This window comes from Phalangium opilio, unplaced genomic scaffold, assembly GCF_054372755.1.
Source record: "Phalangium opilio isolate 3A_F unplaced genomic scaffold, DU_Popi_V2 ptg000094l_1, whole genome shotgun sequence".
In the NCBI taxonomy this organism is placed as follows: Eukaryota; Metazoa; Arthropoda; class Arachnida; order Opiliones; family Phalangiidae; genus Phalangium; species Phalangium opilio.
The window spans coordinates 1,506,385-1,524,847 of record NW_028324199.1 but is presented as its reverse complement, the minus strand read 5'-3'; the positions used below and the strand labels follow the sequence as shown (position 1 = coordinate 1,524,847).

Genomic DNA, 18,463 nt, shown 5'->3' with positions numbered 1-18,463 from the left:
GACAAATAACGCGCAGTTAACCACCAGATATACATCAAACCATAGTTTGTGTACCAAAGTAACATTACATCAAAATAAAGTTTTTCTAGCCATTAGGGCAAAAATTGGTTTTTCTCAAAACCAACTACGCTATAGACTAAGAAATTATGTGCTAATTAAAGCTAGACCAAGGAGTCTGTAAGAATAGAAAACAAAATATTTTCCAGATAAGCTCCGAAAAAAGATTTTTCTTAACAAAGTCCGCGTGTTTCAACCGATTTCGGAAATATTTAGAACACTGGTTTCCTTTAACCTGTAGACGGGCTGAATGGTCTTTTGGGTTCGATTTGTTGCCATCTTTTTAAATGGCGGCCAAAAACTTAAAAACCCTTCTTTATAGAATAATGTCCGCGTGAAAAGTAATAAAAACTGTCCCTAGAGGCTGACGGGCAACGCCGAGTGCCTTCACTCCTAGGGTGCTGCTACAAAAATATTAGTCGAATCAGTAAAATCTACCCATTCTTTATATCGTTTTCATGGAAGTTCTTATTACACGCGAGCGACGCCGCGGGTAACAGCTAGTAACATATATTTACAGCAATTCCCGAGAATTTGAATTACTCGACGCGTGGTCTCATAAACATAATGAAATCCCTAACTTATTACTGACCTACGATCATCCATTTTACAAGTTCGTGACTTATCTAGGCTCTACAATCTACACCACATTTATCACGTAGGCGGGGTTTTGATGTCTGACGTCGTTCTTAACCAAATAACGCAAAAAAGCACAGGGACGAAACAAAGCGATAGGACCTATAGGACGCTGCGCTTTGGCCTGACAGCTGGGGAAAGAACTATAGGACGCGGCGCTCTGACCTTAAAAGTTTGGTTATTAGCGCGCCAAATTATGTACTCACCCATTATTTTTGGCATCCCGATGAACTCGTAGATAAATGTAAATCGTGTCAAGTTCAAATGTAACCGCACCACAAAAGTCAAAGTTCAAGCAAGCCGATAAAAAAATAGCGCGAACAACAAACGCGTTCGGGAACCATAGTGACGTCATTTTAGATCATTAGAAAAGTACGGTTTGGTTCCCGCGAACCTCCGTGCAGCCCGGTTGTGAACTAGACCACCAAAATCTTGATTCCTCGCTGATGGTCAAACGTGACCCTTCCAAGAATTGTCCATCGTGACGTCATTCATTCAAAATACTGACCTGAAATTAAAATAATCATTTGACTGTAGTTTAGCTAAACATCAGAATAATTCAATAGCAATTAAAAGCTATTTTAATTGTGTTAGATTGAAAAAATTATTTTTATTCCTGAAATATTTCTAAATATCCGAAAATAATTACCTAATTTTGCTCTATTTCTATTCATAATCAGTTAGTTTAACTATTATTTAATTGCAATCAAAACTGATTGAGATTGCATTATTGGCCAATACGACTACATCGCCTTTGTCAATGTCGCTAAGCCTAGTTTGGAACTTTAATATGCGTTAATAGTTGCGCAGAGAGCTAATTTTGTCCTATTGTATTCCCTCCCCCCGTTGTTGGACTTCCTTGTTTAACCCCTCCTCTTTGAACTTAATATATTTCTTTTGGTGTCTATAGACCATTCCATTATTGACATGTCTGAAGAGAACTTAACAGGGGCTAGAGGTGTTTTGAGAAGCACCGCTAGAGGCAGAGCGAGTTGCCTAGCCTTTAGTGAACTGTGGCTCCATCTGGCGTTGCCTCTTAGCGAGTCGAAAGACACCCCTCCGCCACTGCACGTTTGTTTCTCTACAAGGATTTACAGGAATGGTCTATTTCACCGCTTTGAAGTGGTTTCCGTACCAAAAACAATTACGCAAATCAAGCCAGTAACCAATATTAGGCTATTATGTTTACCAATTTTGTTCATTTAAAACATTATTAAGTTTTAATCGAAATTAAATGGGTAAATCTATTTTAAGTTGATTAAAATGTTTTGTTCTTACCAAGGCGTAAGGGTACCAGTCAATTGCAATTCTTATTTTGCAACAAGAACGATTAGAACTGGTTTTTCAAATTAAATGAGCTCAATTATTATCCTTAACTCGATAAAATGCGAATTTCATTTAAATAATGTTAATACTCGCATTATAACTTGTATATTATAAACCGAAGGCTCGAAATCCAAAATGCTAAGTTCGAGAAGAAGGGTGTTCTAAAATGGCGGCCGTAAACTCAAACTGGAACTAGACCAGCGTGGGAAATAAGGCGGTGGCACAGGGCAAATGCCCAGTTTAAAAATTGCCTGGACCAGTTTAAAAATTAAATCAGAGGGGGGTCAGTGGTCCACAGGACCACTAAGAAAATTCAAGGGTAACCAGAGTCCAGACATTAGCTAATATATTTTAATTATCCACTTCTTCAATTTAGCAGACGACGCGCCCTGGTCAGTGGCCATTTACCAGATTATTTATTCCAGGCCAGAGGGGTCGCTGGCCCAATGTCCAGTTTAAAAAAGTCCTTATTTCCCACCCTGAACTAGACTCGACCATTGCCAAAGGCGACATCACACGGCGAGGCAAGAGAGAAAGACGAGAGCGCCAAAAGGGGAGAGAGAGGGCAAAATACCTTAACAGAGGAAGCGGGAAGCCATAGTATAGTACAGGGAGGAATGAGCGAACCCCTAGCGGTAGCATTCTGCTACAAACGGCCACGGTCGTACTGAAAGGAAGAGATAAACAAGAGGTCGCAAGATGCTTAATAGACGGAGGGAGCCAGCGTATATTTGTGAGAAGAGACCATTCTGAGAAATTGAAGTTACCCACAGTAGGAGAAACAAAGCTGAATTATTTTCCTTTAGGCGCGAACAAGCCTACTTCCATTCTAACAAAGAGAGTACAATTAGAAGTGAAAAGCATACATGATAATCAGTCCATCATTATTGAAGCTATTAAGACACCGGATATCAGCACAGCGAAGATACAAGTTCCAAGTAGAGACATTAAATTATATCTAGAAGAGAGACATCTTAAGTTAGCGGAAGATGTATCGGATATTTATCCACTTCAAACAGAAATTGGACTGTTAATTGGATCGGATTACTATTGGAAGGTGTTTAGTAGCAAAGTAGAAAGGTTAAGCGACTCATTAGTCGCCATGGAGACGTTATTTGGCTGGGTGGTGCAGGGTCCGACCACAAGTTCCTGTCTACTCATGACGTCAGACGTAGAGAGAGAAGTAGAAACAAGCGCCACGAATTTAATCTTGGAATGAAGAGAAGGAAATGATATTGGAGAAAGTTTAATGGCATTCTGGGATTTAGAGTCGTTAGGAATAATAGAGCCAAGCAAAGAGGAATTAAACGAGAGACACCAGGAAGCTATACAAACTTTCGAGCGAACGATCAAGATGGAAGAAGGACGGTACCAAGTACGACTCCCGTGGGCAGAAGACAAACCAAGTTTAGCAAATAATTATCGCTAACACATTGGCTCAAGTTAGAGAAAATTATTTTGTATTGCAAGGAAGACAACAAGTTAAACAACGAGTCGCTCGTTGCTTAACATGCCGTATTTGGATGGCACAGCCGTTAGATGAGCAGACCGCCCCCTTGCCTAGAGATAGGATTTCGCAATCAGCTAGTTTTGAGGTTACTGGGGTAGACTTCGCTGGCCCCTTGTATTTTAAGAGAAACCCTAACGAAAACGCAACCATCAAGGCTTATGTCATTTTTTTTACCTGTGGTGTAACAAGGGCTTTACATTTAGAGCTAGTTATGGAAATGTCCACCGAGACATTTATGTTAGCGTTAAGAAGGTTTATTTGACGCAGAGGAATAATTAAGACTATGTATTCGGATAACGCTTTAAGTTTCAAGAAAGCAAACAGATAACTAATCGCGATTTGGAAAAACATAAGTAAAAAAGAAGTATATGAGTTTTTCGGAAAAAACGGTATAGAGTGGAAGTTTATCGCGGAGAGGTCCCCCTGGTGGGGTGGCTTCTATGAGAGGCAAGTTAAAACAGTGAAAATCGCGCTGAAAAAGACACTCGGAAAAGCGTTGCTAAACTTCGACGAGTTACAAACAGTCCTCGCGGAAATTGAAACGGTTATAAATTCGAGACCGCTAATCTATCAATATAGCGAAACAGGAGGGCCATTCGGGTTGACACCAGCCCATTTCCTGACTGGACGTCGGCTGACGTCACTGCCACCCGATTCGAAGTTGGATCCCACTTCTAGCCTTAATAGAATCGACGCAGTGAAGAGATTCAAATATCAGGAGAATCTTCTAAACAGGTTTTGGGGGAAGTGGAAGCAAGATTACCTCCTGCAACTAACGTCAGCTCATAAGCTGGATCTTCATAAGGAAGGTTCAATAAAACCTGGCAACATCCTCCTGGTTAGCGATACCAACCTCCCCCGACAACAATGGAAGATGGCCATTGTTGAAGAAGTGTTTGTGGGGCGGGATGCTAGAGTGCGCTCGTGTGCGATTAGATTGCCTAATCGAAATATAATTCGAAGGGCAATTAATTTGCTTTACTCATTTGAACTAAACTGAAAATTAAACCTGAACTGAGATGAACTATTCATAGTTCATGGGGGAATTTGTGGGGATTTAGAGTTTAATTTGTTTATTTTGTAAAACTTGTAATTTTGTGTTATCGAACTTGTTGCTTGTGACTCAGCAAAAAAGTAGAGAATCTAGAGAATCTGGGGAAAGTTTCCAAAACCCAAAAAGAAAGAGATTATCGCGGTGTGGGGTCTAGCCCCTCCCAGGTAAAATTGTGAAAACGAGAGAGATTTTGGAGGGAAAAAAGTTCAGTAACTTCAGTGCATAGTTACTGTGACATTATGCTTTGTATTATTAGTAGGCCAGTTTATGAACAGCCCCATATTAGCTTAATGTCTATTATTTATCTAATCTCTCGTGTATAAAAAGGCCCCCTCTCTGTGTTTAAAAAGGGCAGTCTATCTCGGCCCTCGATCATGTATAAATCATTGTAAATAAAACCATAGTTTTAAAAGTATCAACTCCTGTGTAGTCGTACAAACACACAACATGGTGTCAGAAGTTCGTTAATGTGGTATTTAGTCGCGCGATATCACGGTTAGCTTTAATTCGTTAATCAGTAATCAGTAATCGACTAGATTTGCGGTCTACCTCGACACGGAAAATGCAGAACGCCGCAGCCTTTCAAGTGCAACCGCCTTGCCAATTCGACTTTTCGAATTCCAATGAGTGGCCCCAATGGAAGAGGAGGTTCGAGAGATTCAGATCCGCGTCCGGTCTTAGTTCCAAGACAGGGGAGGAACAAGTCAACGCGTTAATATACATGATGGGCGACAAAGCTGATGACGTATTCTTGTCATTTACGTTTGCCACCGATGCAGAGAAGTCTGACTTCAATGTCGTTATGAATAAATTCGAAGGACATTTCATTCTCCGGAGGAACGTTATCTACGAGCGAGCAACCTTCAACTCACGAGTTCAGCAAGATGGCGAACCGGTAGAAGAGTTTATCACCGCGTGTCGAGCCCAGATTGAGAAATGTGCCTACGGAACTCTCCAAGACGAATTGCTGAGAGACCGAATAGTAGTCGGGGTGCGAGACAAAGCCCTGTCGGAAAAAATGCAATTAGACGGAAACCTTACACTGGAGAAAGCGATCTCAACCGCCCGCCATGCCGAAGAAGTTCGCCGACAACAACAAGAATTAAACGCAGGAAGTTATAAAAACGGAACTCCGGCTGTTGTCGAAAAGCTTGGCTCTCGAAACACCTCTCAGACGAAGGAGAACAGGCGACCAAGAGCAACTCATCCTTCAAGACCAATTCAACGCGATCAAAAGGTTACTTCAGATACCTGCAAGAAATGCGGAATGTTCGAGAAACACAATCGAGAGCGATGCCCAGCATATAGAGCAGTTTGCAGTAAGTGTAAGAAGATTGGCCACTACGAGCGTGTGTGTCAAAGGTCAACCACCAACTACAATCGTGAGGTCACATCGCAAATGATCTGTGCGGATGATGATGACTCAACGCCAATGGATACTTTCTTGGGAAAAGTCAGCAGCGACGAGATACAAGATCGTTGGATGGTAAACATTAGGATTAATGCCAGGGTTGGCAAGTTTTAAACTAATTGTTTTAAACTTTGGTTTAAAACTTGTTTTAAACAGCCATGAAAAAAAACCTTAATTTGTTTAAAACGTTTTAAACAAACAGTTTAAAACATGTTTTTTATGGTGAGGAATTTCGAATATTTTAAACTCGTTTTGTTTGAAAATGAGCGAAAATAATAGAATAATAATAGAAATAATAAGCTTCAGTCAAAACCTTGCAATAATTTGACTGTTTCATATGAGTGTTTAATTGTTTGGAAACCCTTCCAGTTGATTTATCCGTTACCAATCTGTATTGAAGACTGATATTCAATAAATGGATTAAAAATAACTTATTTTGTCGCCTACCTAAGGTAAAGGAACAACGTTTTTCTACACTGTTGGTACATTTTACTGTTCTAAAGTGATTACGCGTAATATTTGAAGCCAGGCCCTTGACAGTGCTAAAATTAATACGCTTAATGCGTAAACGGAAAACATGAAGCGCCTACAAAGTAGAAAGCGGTGGTGAAGTTTCAAATGTATGAGTTGTGACCAAGAAACTCTGCAGTATAGAAGCGAAAATTCCTTAATAGTGGCCACAAAAGAAATCAAGCATTTGGACATTTGGGGTTAAATGAACAATTTTACCCATCACCCTCATTTTGTATGCGCTATTAAAAATTACATTTTCGTTTTGAAAAGATCTCTTGCTCTTTTTAAACAGTCAGTAGAACATTTCAAATATTCAAAATAGATCCCTCAACACGTACCCCTTTTAAATAATTAATTTCATGATAAAATGTTTCCGGAAAATCTAATTTTAAATCGTGTTTTAAACAATAAAAACACAACTTTTTTTACCACATTTTTGCCAACCCTGGCAAGGACCCTTTCTTACACCTTCAAATTCTAAATTTTAGGAGCTCTTGATTTCGTCTTTTCGTGTTTTTTTTCTCAATACGTTTTCGTGGTCTGTTGGTCAAGCTGTATGATACTCGCTTTGGGTTCAAGTGGTCCCTGGTTCTAATTCCACACGGACAATTTCTTACACCTTGAAATTCTAAATTTAAGGAGCTCTTGCTCTTTTTAAACAGTCAGTAGAATATTTCACATATTCTGTATTGGTCGCTTAACACGCACTCCCTTCAAAATAATTAATATCACAAAATAATTTCGGAAAATCTAATTTGTTCTTGAAAAAGCTCAAATATGTTATTTTTCAATTAATTTGGAGGGAATAAATCGATTAACAATTAAATAAGTTGATTGAATTAAATTGTGATTAAGGAATAAATTAATATAAATAAAGAAAAATCGCAATGTCGGATCTTCAGTCAATTGACAAACGTCACTCTCATCGTTTGTTTTTTCTGTCTTGGTCCAAACCAAGACCATTTTGTTTAATCAAGCAGGCTGTGAAAATAAGCGCCTTGCGCTAGCGGGAGTAGTGGCTTAAATGGAGAGCCGCGATGTATAATATATTTGACTATTAGATCTGCAAGAGTGATTTTAAACATGTTTAAAACTAGGTTTTTTTTGTGTTTTTTACTGTTTTTTTCTACTTGTTTAAAAAACAGTTTAAAACAACAAATCGTGTTTTAAACAATAAAAAACACAACTTTTGTTTTTTTTAAAAAAAACTCAATTTTTGCCAACCCTGATTAATGCAAAACAAGTTCAATTCAAGATAGATACCGGCGCGGACGTTTGCGTAATACCAGACTCGCTGTACAAGGCGAAATTTCAAGACTTAGCACTGAATATATCTGACCGACGTCTGTTTGGACCAGGGAAGACCTTGATTAACTGCAAAGGTTTCATTGAAGCCTACCTGTCAAGTAGAGATACCACCATCCATGACAAGGTCTATGTCATCGACCAATTGCAAGTTCCACTTCTAAGCCTCAGAGCAAGTGAAGACCTGAAAATAGTTCAAAGAATCGATGAGCTGCAACTCACGGAGACGAGTATAAGACCAAAGGACCATTATCCTCAACTATTTACCGGCTTAGGACGAGTCAAACGAAGCTACAAACTGAAGCTGAAACCGAACGCAGTACCGTATGCAGTGACGACTCCACGTCGAGTTGCGATTCCTTTGATGTCACAAGTCGAAGCTGAATTGAAACGAATGGTGGACTTGGGAGTAATCCGGAGAGTCGAGGACCCCACAGACTGGTGCGCTCCCATGGTGGTCGTGAGAAAGGATTCTGGCGAATTAAGGATATGCGTGGATTATACGCAACTGAATAACTACGTACAACGTGAACGGTACCAGATACCGGCTGTAGACCATACGCTTGGACGACTGGCTGGAGCCGAGATCTTCTCAAAACTTGATTGTAATTCCGGTTATTGGCAGATACCGCTACATCCGGACTCCATATTACTAACGACTTTCATGACGCCATTTGGAAGATATTGCTGCAATTGCCTGCCCTTTGGTTTAACTTCTGCATCCGAGCACTACCAAAGCCAAATGTCTTCGTATACTGAAGGCGTCAAGAACACAGTTTGTCATCAGGACGACATTCTAGTATGGGGCAAGGACATGGCCGAACATGATAAAAACCTAAAGGAAGTTCTCGAAAGATTGAAAGACCAAGGAGTCACGCTCAATGAAAGGAAATGCCTCTTTGGAGTCAAAAGGATCAAGTTTTTGGGGCACGTAATAGACAATGCCGGGATCAGTCCAGACGAGGAGAAGGTTCGAGCCATAGTCGAGATGAAATCACCATCTGATGTCGCAGAGCTACGTCGTCTATTAGGAATGGTAAATTATCTTGGAAAGTTCATTCCCCGAATGGCCGAGCAGCTTAAACCACTAAGTAGTCTATTGAGCACCAAGAACAGCTGGATTTGGGGCCCAAGTCAAGAAATGGCCTTCAAATACCTCAAGACGACGCTCACAAGCAAGCCTGTTTTGGGTATATTCGATCCGAGGAAGCCAACAGTAGTATCTGCCGATGCGTCAAGCTATGGGATTGGAGCAATACTTCGACAAGAACAAGCCAATGGAACTTACAAAGTCATTGCCTATGTTTCGAAGACGTTATCCTCGACAGAACAACGCTATGCGCAGATCGAGAAGGAGGCGTATGCATTAACGTGGGCATGCCAGCGATTTGAGGATTTCATAACGGGTATAACAGTGGTCCGCAGCGATAATGGCACTAATTTATCAGCGACAAGAACCTTGGAATTCATCGCATTCTCCAAGAAATATGGATTTCGATCTATCACGAGCAGCCCAAGATATCCTCAAAGTAATGGGTTCGCAGAAGCAGCAGTAAAGACAGCGAAATCCATTTTAAAGAAATCTGACAACATCCCTTTGGCACTTTTGGCGTACCGATCTACACCGACGTCCAATGGTTTCAGTCCAGCACAAATGCTTATGAGTCGCCATCTCCGAACAACGCTCCCATTACCGTCAAACATGCTTGTCCCGACGATCTTATCAGCAGAACGTATCAAAGAAACATCACTAACGCAGAAACAAACTCAGAAACGAAATTACGACCAACGCCATAGAGTCAGAGAGCTACACGAATTAGATCTTGGGAAAAGGGTATGGATAACCGATTTACGCAAAGAAGGAACCGTTGTCGAGAAAGCAGAGGAGCCCCGATCATATATAATCGAGACGTCTAAAGGAAGGATTCGAAGAAACCGGTTCCATCTAGTTCCCCTACCGGACAGTCATCAAAATCACGGAATCAAGTCTTTCACTCCGGAATCAAGTATTGGCCCAGAGGACGTCATAGATCCACCAAACATCATTGATCGAGAGGAACCTGTCTCTGAGCCAGCCCACGACAATCATCCATGCAATGCTGAAAACATTCAAGATACCGACAGAGAGAACTTGCGAGCTGATCCATCTGAGTCCAATACCACGAGGTCACCGGAAAGTACGAATAAGAGAAAGACAAGAAGCAAATTGCCAAAAGACGACAAAGGGACAGTAACACGATCCGGAAGAATCTCAAAGCCATCGACTAAGTTAAATTTATAAAACGCATTCTTATTTGTATAAAAAAAGGGGATGTGACATTATGCTTTGTATTATTAGTAGGCCAGTTTGTGAACAGCCCCATATTAGCTTAATGTCTATTATTTATCTAATCTCTCGTGTATAAAAAGGCCCCCTCTCTGTGTTTAAAAAGGGCAGTCTATCTCGGACCTCGATCATGTATAAATCATTGTAAATAAAACCATAGTTTTAAAAGTATCAACTCCTGTGTAGTCGTACAAACACACAACAGTTACTCTCAACGGCCCTGTAGAATAGCTCCATGGTGGCAGGCTGGCAGCATGGATTTATAATACAAGCAAAACGTTAGCTTATATTATTAATCCTTGGTGGCAGAAATGTAAAATTGCATTCATGTATGTCACACTTCAAATTAGTGAGTGACATCTATTAAAACCAACAGTGAGAGCGCACAAAATATGAAAAAATTTCGAAAAATAAGAAAATTTCGAAAAATAGGAAAATATAGGAGAAGTTTCTAAATTATAGGAACTAATAGGAAGGTATCGAAAAATAGGAAAAATTATAAAATATAGGAATTGTGGTCACCCTGCCAGTGCCCTGTTGTCATTCTCGTAGTAGTAGTAGTGTAAAATGTTTGGTTCGTCATTGAAGGGAGAGTGCATGAAAGAGGATTGTGTTGAGGTGATATTTTTCGTTCTTTTTCTTTTAACATGGATGGGGATTGATAGTAAGTTTTAGCATTTCACTTAACTGTACAAGTGAAGTTAATGTTTGTGAATTGTGCTATACGTTTTCTCGATATATCTTAAGCAAAAAAACGATTATTGGATTCCATTAATATAATGGAAATTGTTAAACACTCCCGTTAAAATTTCTGTCACCCGTCGACAAATAAGGACCGCTCCTCTTTTTAAACATTCAAGGAAATTGAGGTTAACTTTAAATACAAAAGCAAGTATATACTGATGGTATATTTTTTGAATTATCTTAATGCGGTGTTTATCACGATCCCAGAATTTACGTGTAATTCTCCAGAAAGCTAAAATAATTTTATAAGCAAAAGTATATAGTATCTTTATATATTTAATATAGTGTATTACAATTTTATTACGGCCCAGGTAATTATTTTTTAGGTCAGGGAAACGAGGGGCTAATCACTTGGATTTTCTATGCTTTAATTAAGGTTTATATAAGCGTTATTGTGGGGCTACTGAAGTTTTCTGTTTGTGTCGCACTATTACAATTGTAAATGAAGGTAAATTATTAATGTACAGATTACAGAGGGGGTATGGTCGACTATCACGCGAGCACCGGACGTTATTTTAAGCCTTATAATTTAAATTCTAAATAAATGACAAATTTTAGGTCTCTACCACTTCTAGAAGTAAGATAGAATTTTTTGATTGGCCGGTGAGTGAAAAAAAAAAGATTTGACTTAAGCTATTTCGTACTTTGAAATTTGGCGATAGAGGTAGGCCTAGTAAGAACTTTTAGTTAATGGAAAAGAGTGTTTGAACTTTGAAGTGCTTTTGGCGAGAGCACAGAATGCCAATGTTCAAACCTGTATGACATATTAAAATTTCAAGAAATCGCAACTGCCGGGCCACGTCCTAATTTGTATTTGAGTTTTTTATTCAGAATTCCAAAACTCTAGAGTATCTTTTATATTTAGTGTTCCTAAAATACAAATTTCCAAATCTGAAAATTGTTTTCAAAATCCAGTGTAGAAATTTGCCTCGTATCAGACCCCTCGTACCGAGGGGAAGGTCACCCAAATGATTAAGTTTGCAACTATGCGTGAATAAATCGGGTTATAATTATTATCCCCGTCTTCTGCTGTGTATTTATTAAATTAATTTTCTATGATTACAGTCATTAAATGCTAATTATATTTGTTGCAACCTGCATCTATCAAGGAAACAAATGGTTTATCTCAATTTTTTTACTCCAACCTACTTTTTACATTTTCTAGATTCGAAGCCAAAACTAAGTTTAATCATAAAAAATTATCATTTTGATCCCCCACCGTATTGTCAAAATAATTTTGAGAAAACTTAACAAAATCGAAGTTTCAGAATATAGTACCTGGGGTATTTTTCCGTTAAATATATTTTGTGGGTATTATTGAATAATGTAATGGGGGTGTGGGGCATTAACAATGGTTTGCGGGATTTTGGACGGGTTATATTGTCCTGAAAGATTTTAGACAACAACCACCTTGGATAAGGCTTAAATAGTTTAGTTATAGTCGATGATATATGAGCGGCTAAATGTGCGCCTTTTTAGCCATATCGTAGGATACGATAGGCTCTTAGTTTGACCCGAGCCGTAGTAGTAATAGTAGTAGTACTAGTAGTAGTCGTGGCCGGAGATTTCGCTTTCGTTATCGTCAGATTTTAGCTTAAAAGGAACTTTATATTACCACAACCCACCCATAGGGGTAACTGGGCTCGGTTAGAATTTAATTTTAATAGGCAGACATTCTACCAACTGAACCATAGAGACTTGATAGAAACTCCGAGTTTTTTATTATTTATTCTTATCTCTAAAATGTCGGGGTGATGTGGGGTGGGGTACCTCTTAATCTGTGGGGTCGGAAACTTTTGAATTTTTATCTGTGGGGTCGGATACTTATGAATTTGTATGTTTGGGGTTTTTATATTTATTTTCTTTTTATGTATGTGCTAATTAAATAGATAACGATTTTCCCCGTTTCCTACCGCGCTCCTGTGTGTGCGCGTGTTTCGTTCTCGTTCGGTAGCTATCGTCATCTATGTTATGTTTGACTGGAACGTTTTGCGGTTAATTCAAATGTGGGTTTAGATAGAGCTAATATAGTGTTAAATGAGCGTTATGCGTTTGATCCTTTTAGCATTGCTAAAGGTAATTCGAGGGGATAATCACTAAAATGCGTAATCACTATAACTAAACTTTCTCTTTCAAAAGTTTCTGGGCATAAGTCCTTGTTAGAAATTTATAAGATGCGATAAGTGTGCATCGGCATAAGTCTATGTTGTAAACTCATCGAGGGGATTATCACAAAAAACTATCTGTTCTTCGATTCGCCGGAATATTAGAATTACAGCATAAGTAAATTTATACGGTTATAATTTAATCACTGTTTAGAGTAGGGAATCGAGGGGCTATTCACTCTGATTTTATGCACGGTAAATCATTTAAGCCTTGAAAAAGATAGCCCTATTCACTCATTAGGGTAAGGTATAGAGGGGTTATCCACTCATTAGGGGTAGGGTATAGAGGGGCTATTCACTCGTACGATATGGCTACTATTACGAGCCCTTGGGCCGTCTTGTTTGTTATTATCAAGCTTTATCAAATGAATAAATTTCCCCTATTCCAAAATATTACTAAATTGCAGAACATTGCTACTTATACAAATTATTACTAATTAGTTTGTTTTATTGTCAGCTTTTCCCACAATACTGTTATGTTACTTAATTTCTACTCTAAAAAGTGGCGCACTTTTAGCCAATCGTGAAAATACTTGGGGTACTCGCGCCAAATAAATTTGGAATAATTTCGAAGTATGGTTTGAAAGCGGTTATAACAATTTTCTCCGTTGCAAGCTCTCCAAGTAGTTTAGAGGGATAACATATTTTCAGATACCATGTTATGTGAGTACGCAGCCGTTCTTCGATAAAAAATCGTTAAGAAATTTATTTATGTGTCACACAAATCCTCTTATTCATTTTAATGTCTACTTACCAATGCATCGAACTCTAGTCCTAGAAAATCACAAATGGCCGAGGGCAAAACCAAGTTCCCTTCTTTGAAACTTAATTTCGTGTACGTTGTAAAAATAACGCCTTCTTTAGCATCATGCAATTTCAAAGACATTAAATTGATCATATCAATGTTCCTGCCATTCAGGATATTCATTTCTCTTCTGAATTCGAGTTCCAAAGCCGATAATTCTGTTATAACTAGATGCTACTTTCTACCACATGCAAATTTTTCTAAAATTGTGGCGCATATTGTTCGAGTTTTACCCACACCTTTTGAATATAAATTAAGATTACAACATACAACGTTAAAAACATATAAGAATGCTATTTATAATCGGACATCTACAAATAACACTTTAATGAAATTGGAAATGGTGAAGCGATTTACCAATTACAAAATTGTGCTACATTTTGGAATATTTCGTAACATGGAGCCAATTTTGAGAAACAATTTTCAAAATTACTCACCAGTCCCGTCTCCTAAATGTATTTATAATTATTAATTCCTTACTTTCCAACTAGAAAAAACACTGAAAATACCTAATAAAAATCCAGCACGAAATCCTAATCCTAATAGTACAAGAAAAATAGGTTTTAACCCGCAACAAATTGAAACAAAGCTGAAAATTTCAGATCTTATAGATTTTTGGGCGCTCTTTAACGTGGTGTGGTCTCCCATTGGAGGAATGTCCACCATATTGGAAAATGGCGGACAAAATCGAGAAAACGTTTAATAACTCCGGTTCTACTCAACCGATTAACACGTAATTAGGCTTCAATTGTAGATCACCTTCGAACACATAATTCATCTCTTAAGATATTTTGCCCTACAACTAACCGGAAGTTCACAATCTGACCCTGAAGATTAGCCTCATATAAAAAATAGGGATTTAAAGCATTTATGGTTTCTATTTTCAGAATACGTTTCCAAAATTAAACATATAGTTTCCTATTACTAACAAATTTTGATTCTTTTCTGACAAGAGCTATAAAGTATAGTACGGGAGAGGGTAAAACAGCCTTTGTACCATCATAATATATACCATTGTTCGCCCACACTTGTCAATACGGCTAAAGTTGAGTTAAAGCGTGTGAAACAAAGTTGACATAACCAAGTGAATACTTTAAATGAAGATTATGGAATTGAGCTTTTGAATTAGCTTCTCTTCCACCAACAAGTGCGGCAGCAAAGCAGCATTCAAATAGAGTTAATCACCAAGTTCAAACGTGGTTTGGAAGCAGCCTAAATGCTAGAGAATGGGGTTGGAGACAGGTAGGATCTGAACTCAAACCAATCGTTACCACTCTACAACCTGCTCCAGCTGAGCTTCTGCAGATGATTCCTCGTAAATGCAAGGAAGACTGTGACTTGAAATGTGAATGCCGTAAAACTGGTCCAGTCTGTTCTTCAATTTGTAGACACTGCAAGGGAGTATCTTGTTCAAATGAACATAGAGATTTTGAGGCTCAACCTCAAGTAGAGGACTATGATTAAACTTAAGCTTAACCAATATTGATAAATATACTAATATACAAGTTGGTAAACCAAAATAAACCTCTCCGATACGAGACGCAATTAAGAGGTTATTCTTAAATAATAAAAAAAATATAATTGATATTAATTACTTTAGTCGTCAGCAATTCTAGCTTCCCAGACGCATGGATTACAGGAGTAGTTTAACGTAATTCTACTGAAGTCGTTTTAAGAAACTTAATTCCTAAAATAATTTTAAACATAGCTCTTGTTGACGTTTGAATTCTAGCGTATGCCTCTTTAAAAATTTTTGGAAATTTAGGGTATATAAGGCGATTGCAATAAATGATAAGAAATCCGCAATTGCATGAACCTTTCTTTGAAGCCCTGCAATTGGGAGGCTAGACGTTTCTCGTACCCCTAGCCGATCGCCACGCACTTCTTGATCCTAAAAATTATCCTGCGAACACGTTTGCACCGATTTGCCAACTGCGATCGTAATGACCGACACACACAGACAAACACCCCCCCCCATTCACGTCCAGTATAATACCTCTCCGTGACGTCATCGTCACTATATGAGGTAAAATATAACGGGAATTATATATTTAAGTTTAAAACCCGCTTTGCATTTATTTCGCTTGAAACCGTTTCGAAATACTCAAAAATTAGATTTGCCTTACCTTCTGAGCTGGATTGTGAACTTCAGGTTAGTTATAGGATAACATATCTTATAGGATGAATTATTTGTTTGAAAGTAATCTACATTTGAAGATTAGTAAATTGTTAATCGGGTTAGTAAAACCAGAGTTATTAAACTTTTTCTCGATTTTGGAAATGTATTCTGAATATAGAAACCATAAAATTCTTTAAATTCCCATTTTTATATGAGGCTAATCTTCAGAGTCAGATTGTGAACTTCCGGTTAGTTGTAGGAAAAAATATCTAAACAAATGAATTATGTGTTTGAAGGTGATCTACAATTGAAGCCCAATTACGTGTTAATCGGTTAAGTAGAACCGGAGTTATTAAACGTTTTCTCGATTTTGTCCGCCATTTTCCAATATGGCGGAAATTCCTCCAATGGGAGAGTGTGGGAGACCACACCACATTAAAGCGTCCAAAAATGTATAAGATCTGAAATTTTCAGCTTTGTTTCAATTTGTTGCGGGTTCCCTCTATTTTTGGGCTAAAATGACTGTATTATAATACCTTTTCATGCCGATTGCAAATATCGTACACCGCTTCCAGTTGCACACTTGAAAGTTGACAATGCCGGGATGACTTTAATTCGTAGGTTGGCTGTCCTTTAGCTACTGCGCTTAACAATGCTCCTTCACAAACAGCAGAGGGATGTGAGATAGCAGATGTCTCCGCTATAAAACATAATCAATTAATATGAAATTACTCTTACTAAAAAAATTACCTATTGATGGGACGAAGTTTTCGTACACATCGCCTTTTGAAAGATATTCCTGAGACATGTCCATTTTAACTAGTTAAATAAAAAGAAATAAATTTGATTCTCATAAAACGTTATTACGACAAGCCACCTTCTATTGGTTTAAACGTCAAATTTTAACTTGAGTAGAATTATTAGTTTATAAACATCGAACTGTTATAGTGGATGGCAAGTTGGTGTTATTGCAATGACTATTAAAACGTTTCCGATTATTTTACAGGGATATGCGTTAAAATAGAGAGCACATTCTCGCACTCAACGAAAATACATACGTCGTATTTCTTTCAAAAAAAGAGTCACGTGGAAATAAAATTATCACCAATTTGTCAAGGAAAAGGTCAGTATTTCCATAAATATATTTCTGAAACATTTTAATACGGGAGCAGGCTAAAATCGAACAGCACTTACCGCCCTTTCAATGAAGACTAAATGTTTTAGAAGGTATGATCCAAATTTTAACTCGCAGCGGCCCCATAACATGAATATTTTCGTCTGGAAACAAACAGGAAATGTTATAAAAGTGTAAAGAAAGTACTTACGCGAAACTTACAATAGTTTCGAACGCTAACATCAACAGGCGTGCAAGAAACTTACACTTAACCAAGTATCGCGAAACTTATATTCCTCTCGTACGCTGAAATCAACAGGCTGGCAAGAAATAAAAACACTTAACCTGCTTTCACTTATTAACGTATTTCGGTCATTAAACGCGATTTAACCTTCAAACGAGACAGTGAGATAGGTTGCGTGCAAATATTGGGGCCCGAATCATGAAGGCTATGGTAAAAAACATTCCGTCTAGGTGGGAATTTTACAAAATTATGCTGGAATCATTATCTACCCTGTTCCATAAGGGAGGTAAAATCGATTGGAAGTCCAAAGTGTAAAATATATTTTGATTATAGGGATAGTGAAGTAGAGAAGCAAGTTAATTTTAATTAACGGTCTTAAAATAGGCATAAAAACATCGAGAAAACTGAACAAATATTCTTGAAAATTTATTATTAATTTTGAAAGTTGTTATTTTTATTCAATCGAAAATCCTTCAATTCCCAGCTTCGTTTCTTTGATTAGCCCACTCCGTTAAGCTTTACTTAGGTGTTAGTAGTTGAATAAATTTATGAAATCGTGCCCTAAATGTTATTCTTGACAATTCTAAGATTTTTTAAAAAAAAAATCCACTCTTTTTTCAATTCTTGAGATTCCAGAGTTCCGTCATTCGCAAAGCGGTAGGATTGCACTTTACGTGACCCACCCAACTAACAATGGTTTCTAGTTAATTAGACTATGAGGAGTCCGAAAAAAATAGTTAAAAAACTATTTGGCCGCCGCAAGTTGGTCAAAAAAATTTTTGAAAATTTTAAAATCCACTCACTTACCGCCATTGAAGCCGCTATCCGCTTAACGCATTCTGCACTCAATCTTGCAAAATAAGCCGGGGGAGACTGACGTACTCGCGCCGGAGTTATAGCTATGGAATTTTTTAAGCTTACGGAAACTGTTTATTTCTGATAAAAGGACGGAAATGTAAATGCGGCAAAAACTGAAATGTTTTGGGAAAATCGTTGAATTTTTTGGAAATTCGATAATTGATAACAGTAAATTTTGGAGAAATGCGGATATATACTTGAAAGTTTGATAACGGCAAATTTTGAAAAAAGCCGTCAAATTATTCAGGAATTTGTTTTATTTACTTAAAAATTAAC

The 18,463-nt window shown here is 37.9% G+C and overlaps 1 protein-coding gene across 1 annotated transcript; it reads right to left on the bottom strand.

The window, feature by feature from the left end:
• Positions 1-13,706: 13,706 nt before the first annotated feature.
• On the bottom strand, positions 13,707-16,785 carry LOC149637878 (protein strawberry notch homolog 2-like). The gene is made up of 7 exons (XM_089850757.1): positions 16,722-16,785; positions 16,508-16,671; positions 14,290-14,301; positions 14,210-14,225; positions 14,031-14,091; positions 13,802-13,982; positions 13,707-13,727 (listed from the first exon to the last, which is right to left on the bottom strand). Exons 1-7 carry the CDS (start codon positions 16,783-16,785, stop codon positions 13,707-13,709), a joined length of 519 nt encoding a protein of 172 aa, XP_089706883.1.
• Between the last annotated feature and the right edge of the window lie 1,678 nt (positions 16,786-18,463).

Coding starts and splice junctions, on each gene's coding strand:
- LOC149637878 (XM_089850757.1), bottom strand. CDS start 16,785: ATGGACATGTCTCAGGAATATCTTTCAAAAGGCGATGTGTACGAAAAC. Junction 13,983..14,030: donor AAATTTGCATGTGGTAGAAA/GTAGCATCTAGT, acceptor ACTCGAATTCAG/AAGAGAAATGAATATCCTGA. Junction 13,728..13,801: donor GACTAGAGTTCGATGCATTG/GTAAGTAGACAT, acceptor TTTTTATCGAAG/AACGGCTGCGTACTCACATA.